We start from the raw sequence: 6,593 nt of genomic DNA on the forward strand, positions 1-6,593 counted from the left end.
TAATGAACCATGACAGCCACCTCCCAGAGGGCTTCCATCTTTTGGTAGGTGAAACCTGCCCAGCCTGGACCCCATGACCCCTCCCCAAACCTGAGAGGGACCCATGTGAAATCCCAGCCCCTGCATAGGCAAAACAAGCACAGAGTGTAGGGCACACATGCCTCGGGGGACAGGGCTGGGAGAGACACAGGCCAGAGGGAAGGATGCAGCCAAGGAGAGGTGCCCAGACTGGAGGCTCCCATCCCAGCAGAACCCTCTATCAAAGCCCATGGCCCACTTCTGGCTGTGCTCATGTTTCCTCAGAATTCTACTACACTGGCCCCAGGAAATCATTTCACCCCTCACTGCCCATGGAAGGAGCCTGATCGTGCCTTGTGACTTCAGGGAGGTGCCCCCGGCTCAGGGCCAGCCACAGGCTCTGTTAATGGTTCATTCACTCAGGGTTAAGAGGCTGGAGCAGTCCTCAAGGGAGAGATCCAGTGGAGACGGGACCGCACTGCCTTCTCCAGGACTGCTCCTTACCCTAGCACAGAGACTGCCCAGGTGAGTGGAAGCTAGTTGGGTGACCCTAGCCCTGCACAGACCAGCCCTGGCATTGCTGGGGCCACAGACAGGGATTGTTATTGTAGGGTCTCTGGTGAACACAGTGGCTGCACCCTATTGTAGGTTTGTTATTGTAGAGATTGGAGGTTGCAGACACCCTGCCTGCTTCTGGGGTCACTTGGGGGTGTGGGGATAGACACACATAACTGAAGGGTTTCTCTTCTCCCCTCCTCCCAGGTGTCCCCTACATCACATTCCCGGGAAGCTGCCAAGGGCCCATCCTGACAGAGATGCTGATCCTGAGCTGCTCCTCCAAGCTGCAGCAGCTGGAGGCGACACTACGGAGGCTCCTGCCTGAGACGTTGCAGGTGACATGGCTGTGTCTAGCCCCACTGCCCGCACCCCCGGGACGGGACTCAACCCCCCAACCCCCGCCCCAGCCATGGAGCAGAGAGCAGGGGAAGGTCCCTCTGACTCCCCTGGGAGATGGGTTAGAGAGCAAGTTGGAGGGGCAGACTCCCCGCAGGCACTGGCTGCTCAGCTCTCCTGGCCACCCACTCCTACCTCGCTCCTTGTGTCTCCCACAGTCCAAACCCAGCACCAATTCCTGCGACTCATCCAGCGTAGCTGGCGGGACTTCCCCAGCCAATCACAGGGCAGGTTGGCCCCGTGCCAGCCAATCAGAGAGTTGGGTAGCTGTGGCTCCCTCCATGACTGTATGCCCATCACATGGCTCTAGTGTCTGTGGCGGGTCACCAGCCCCTTCAATCCCCCTCCCCCGACACACCTGACCTAAGGCTGCCAACTTTCTGACTGCAGAAACCTAACACCCTTGCCCCACTGCTGCCCCAAGGCCCCGCCCCTTCCCCAAGGCCCCATCTCCTCTCACTCCATCCCCCTTCCCTCCATTGCTCGCTCTCCCCCACCCTCGCTCATTTGCTTATTTTCATTGGGCTGGGACAGGGGGTTGGAAGTGGGGGGTGACAGCTCCAGCTGGGGGTGAGGGCTGGGGATGAGGGGTTTGGGGTGCAGAAGGGAGCTACAGGCTGGGGCTGAGGAGCTTGTAGTGTGGGAGGGGGCTCCAGACTGGGGGTTAGGGTACAGGAGGGGGTGAGGGCTCTGGCAGGGGGTGTGGGCTCCGGGGTGGGGCCAGAAATGAGGGGCTCAGAGTGGGCTCCAGGCTGGGGCAGGGGGTTGGGGTGCAGAACGGGGTGAGAGCTCTGGCTGGGGGTGCAGGCTCTGGTGTGGGGCTGAGGATGAGGGTTCTGGGGTGCAGGAGGGGGCTCTGGGATGGGGCTGAGGGGTTTGGAGTGCGGGAGGGGGCTCAGGGTTGGGGCAGGGGGTTGGGAAGCGGGACAGGGCACAGAGTACAGTTTCCGGGAGGGGTTTGTGTGCAGGACGGGGTTACGAGCTGGAGCAGGGGGTTGAGGCGCAGGAGGGAGTTCGGGGTGTGGGCTCCGGGTGGAGCTAACCTCAGGTGGCTCCCAGAAGCGATTGGCATGTCCAGCTCCTAGACAGAGGGGCCAGGGGGCTCTGCACGTTGCCCGCGTCTGTAGGCTCCGCCCCTGCAGCTCCCATTGGCCACAATTCCCAGCCAACAGGAGCTGCAGAGCCGGTGCTCAGGGGTGCGGTAGCGTGCAGAGCTCCCTGGCTATCCCTGAGCCTAGGAGCCGGAGGGGGAAAATGCTGCAGCTTCCAGGAGTCGCACAGAGCCAGAGCAGGCAGGGAGCCTGCTTTAGTCCCACTGTGCCACCGACTGGACTTTTACCAACCTGGCCAGCGGTGCTGACTGGAGCTGCCAAGGTCCATGAAAACCAGATGCCTGACAACCCTAACCCAGCCACGGTCAGGGTCTCCCCTATGATACCAGCCCAGGGCCACAAATCAGGGGTCAGACACCAAAAATCAGGAGAGTAACCCCAGCGGGAGGGGGCAGGAGACCACCATCTTCCCTGGCCTCGGCCAACTGAAATCGTTGTGAAGTGGTAGTCATCTTGACAAAGGGAAGCCTGTGGTGTCAGCCCCATTGGCAGGGATGGGAGAGGGTGGCCATTTTGAAGAAGGGCAAAAAACTGCCATGGTGCAGAAGATCACGAGATGCTGAAACGCCCGGTAAACATTGGGAGGCTCCTGACAGAGTCGTGAGAGCTGGAATTGCTGCCCTGCCCCCAGCTCTAACTCCCACCACATCCATGTCACTGGCAGGTCCATGGCGCCGTGATGACCATAAATTGTGGGAACCCGGCAGCACAGGAGGTGCTGGTGGATTCGTGGCCTGAGTTCAAAGCCGTCCTCACACGGCCACGCAAAGAGGTGCTGCCCCTCAGCCACTGCGCTGCACCTGGGTGATCTGGCTCTCTCGGGTGTTGGGGAGTGGGACCTCGGGCCTTTCCCCTCTAGGTGGGCCATGGTGTGGGGGCCAGGCTAGGTCGGGGGCAGGAATTGGGATTCAGGTCCTTTCCCCTCTAGGTGGCCCCAGGGCGCGGACCAAACTGGTTTGGGGGGGCAGGGATTGGGATTAGGGACCTTTCCATTTTACAGCAGTAGTTCTCAACCTTTTGGGGCTTAGGACCCATTCGTAACTGTTTATGTCCTATTGTGATGCAGTAAATAGTCTGGGCGTGGAGGTCCCAGGGTGGTTTCTGTTGGATTCTGCCCCCTGTGGGGGGTTGGGTCCTGCCCAGCACTCACCCCACAATAGCAGCTCCCGTGGTGTGGGGCTGGCTGGGCTAGGCTCATTGCTCTGGCCATTGCAACCGCTGGGGTTTCAGTGCCGCTCAGGTTTGATCCCGCCCCCCCTAACTGGACCAAATTTGTGAGAGTGGAGTTGTGCCCTGGCTCATGGGGCTGCAGTACCACTCACTCAAATTTGGCCTACCCAGACTCCCATTGTCATGGTGGCTGGGCCAAACCTGAATGCCACCAGGACCCCAGATGTTGCAGTGCCTGGAGCAGGGAGCCGAGTCCAGCCAGCGCCATGGGACAGTAGCCACAGGAGCTGCCATGGGACCCTTTGAAATATTCTGGCAACCCATTTTTGGGTCCCAACCCACAGTTTTGAGAAACTCTGCACTGGGGAACCGCAGGTTGGGAGCCAAACTGTCTCAGGGAGGGCTGGGATTGGGATTTGGGGCCTTTCCCTTCTAGGGGGCCCCCAAGCAGGGGACTGGCTGGCTCGGGAGCGGGGGGCAGGCAGATCAGTCATTCCATTAGGAGTTTCCACTTCTTGGCTCCATGTCTCCCCTGGCAGGTGGCATTGGATGACTCTGATTTCTACACCAACATGTACGCGGCATACTACCGGGACCTGGGTGCCTACAGGGCCCTGCTGGGCAGCGCCGTCAACTGGAACCAGGCCTTCTGTATCCACGGTAATGTGGGCCTCACAGCACCAGGGAGAGCACCACAAAGACTGAGCATATAAATCCTGCGTGGGCCCAACCCCAGGATCCTGCCCTACCGTGCCAGCCCCAAAGCCCTCCACTGCCCCTCCCCCAGGCTGCAAGGCTGCTGCCATGAGCCCTGTGCAGGGCAGGTACTTATGGGGTAGCCCCTTGCCAGTGCTGGGCTGAGATCAGATCACCTGACCACATCCTTCTCCCTGAGGCCTGGGGCTGGTAGGTTTGGAAGCTCAGACTCCTGCCCCTCCTGCCCCCTGTCCCAGGCTGGGCTCCCCACACATATGGGCCCTTTTGTCACCACCATTCAGTCCCTGTCCCCACTGCTCATGGCCCGTTGCTGCCCCCTGCAGGGCTCCGGGACGGGCTCTACGAGGCCTCGAGGGACATCGCCAACACTAAAGGGGTCAAGCTGGAGGTGTTCCGCTACTTCACTTATTTTCACCCAGATCCCAACACCTTGCCTGAAATCCAGTCAGTGTCTGCTTGCGCCAGAGGGCCCCATGGGAGGGGTGGGGTTGGTAGAGAAGGGGACAGTCTGCACGGTGAGGGAATTGGCCAGTATGGTGCTGGGATGCCTAAGATGTGGTTGGCTATTACCCGTGCAGGACCTGGGGCACTGGGGTCCTATTGCCAGCAGTATAAACCCTGTAGGTTGGCACTGAGCCTAACCTCCTTCAGGGACCTTGCAGGGACTGGGGAGCGTAGCCATGGGGTGGGGACAACCATGGGGAGGGAGATCCCTGTTCAGCTCCTGCACAGGGCCCCAGCCTCTGCCAGAAAACCCTGATGCAAATGGCTTCTGTGCCACCATGGGACCCCATCCGTGGCCCCTGGGGACCAGGCACTTCTGCAATCAGCCAGCCCTGGCAGGGTTTAGGCAGCGAGAGGCTGTGCTCCCCCCATCCCTACACCATGTCTCACCTGGCCAAAGGGACATTAGGCAGTGTGGGTTAGTGGGGAAAGGCCCCGTGTCCCACTCCCCACCCTCTGAGCCAGCCATTTCCCTCCTCCACTTGGCTTTAGCAATCCCCTCTCCTGAGTCCCAGGAGTTTCACTGGGCAGCCCATCTTACAATCACCTACATGGGAATTCCCCCCTGCCTGTGTGTCTCGGAGACCTCCTGGGGAAGAGCAGCCAATCAGAGCTCCTGCAGTAAGATCTCCTTCCCCCCACTCCCTGCAGTAATGTGACACCTTTCTCACAGAAGGGAAGGAGGGAGCAGGAATTGCTCAGCATCTCAGGATGGCTCCACTCCCTCTCCCCACCCCCTCCCACACCCAAATTCCCTCCCGGAAGCTGTACCCTGCACCTGGTCCCACTCCCCAACTCCCTGCCCCAGCCCTGAGCCTGTGAGAAATGGGGACAGGATGGCGCACATGTTGCCCCCATCCCAGGAACACCTGGCCTGGGAGGGGAAGAGGGGAGCCCGCTGCAGCCCCCACTGGATTGGGAGGGGGCAGAACAACACCAGGAGGAGCAGAAGGGAGGCTGGGGGGGCTAGGAAGAGTTGATGGGCACCTGGCTGGGAACAGAACTGATGGGGCAGAATTAATTGCTGGGCAGAAGATCCCAAATCACCATAATAAATCTGGGACTGTTGATAACACTGTCACAACCAGGTGTCGAGGGAGTTCAGCTATCAAGGGAGACCAGCAATCACAGTCATCTTTTTAAAAAAACCTCACGATATTAGGGCCAATCTCATGATGTTGGGGTCTAATTCGCGATCGCTAACCCTTGGGGCTTGGCCCTGCTGCTCTCTGCCTCCCCAGACTAGACCCGGCTGTGAGGTTGTCGACCCTGGATGTCTCCCACCTCGACCTGATGAATGAGATGTGGCCCTATGGGGGAAACAAGTACAGCAAGAGGTTCCTGGAAAGACTGATCCGCCACTTCCCCAGTTTCTGCCTCCTAGACTCTGCTGGCCACCTTCTCAGCTGGACTGTTTCAGACCCATATGGTGCCATGGGGCGTAGCGTCACTATGCCCGAGCACCGGGGACGCGGTTACAATGGGGTGCTTAACAACTTGATAGCCAAGCGGTTGCACGCACTAGGCTATCCCAGCTACGGCCACGTGGCCGTGGACAACTACCCCATGCAGAGGCTGCAGGAGAGGCAGAGCTTCCAGCGCCAGCCCAACTTGTGCCACTTCATCCTCCACAACGCAGCACTGCACAGAACCCCCACGTTAACCCCCAGCCCAGCCCCGGGCACAGCCCCCGCATGAGTCCCCAGCCCAGCCACCCAGAGGACCTGCCAGGCTGGGACTAACGGAAGCCAAGGGAGGGGGGTGTGGGAGTCTGGAGATCAGTTACTCGTGGAACCAATAACATCTCCCAGCTCCAGCCTCACAAGGAATCTGCTACTCTCATCCCCAAAGGCCTTGCCCTCCCTCACAGCCCTGTACCCAGCTTTACAGGGTCTGTCCTACTCTCCCGAGCCCCATAACCTGCCCTTCTTGGTGGAGCCTATCCCCCCAGACCCATACACACAGCACCCCCATCCAGTGGTTTCCCCAGGAATTGAAATTGGGGGGGTGTTTGAATTTACGGGGGGGGGTGTCAGGGCCGATGAGGGGTGAGACTATGAGGGTGAAGGTGGGCTGTATGGCACCATAGTAAAAACTGAAAAATGTTTCATGACCATT

The 6,593-nt window shown here is 59.8% G+C and overlaps 1 protein-coding gene across 1 annotated transcript; it reads left to right on the forward strand.

Moving 5' to 3' along the window:
* Positions 1–600: 600 nt before the first annotated feature.
* On the forward strand, positions 601–6,173 carry LOC144267147 (glycine N-acyltransferase-like protein 3). Its single transcript, XM_077820863.1, has 6 exons — positions 601–661; positions 778–911; positions 2,749–2,856; positions 3,794–3,914; positions 4,295–4,415; positions 5,717–6,173. The coding sequence occupies exons 2-6, from the start codon at positions 834–836 to the stop codon at positions 6,171–6,173; spliced, it is 885 nt and encodes a 294-aa protein (XP_077676989.1). The 5' UTR covers positions 601–661; positions 778–833.
* Positions 6,174–6,593: the final 420 nt, after the last annotated feature.

Source organism: Eretmochelys imbricata, chromosome 6 (assembly GCF_965152235.1).
Source record: "Eretmochelys imbricata isolate rEreImb1 chromosome 6, rEreImb1.hap1, whole genome shotgun sequence".
Lineage (NCBI taxonomy): Eukaryota > Metazoa > Chordata > Testudines > Cheloniidae > Eretmochelys > Eretmochelys imbricata.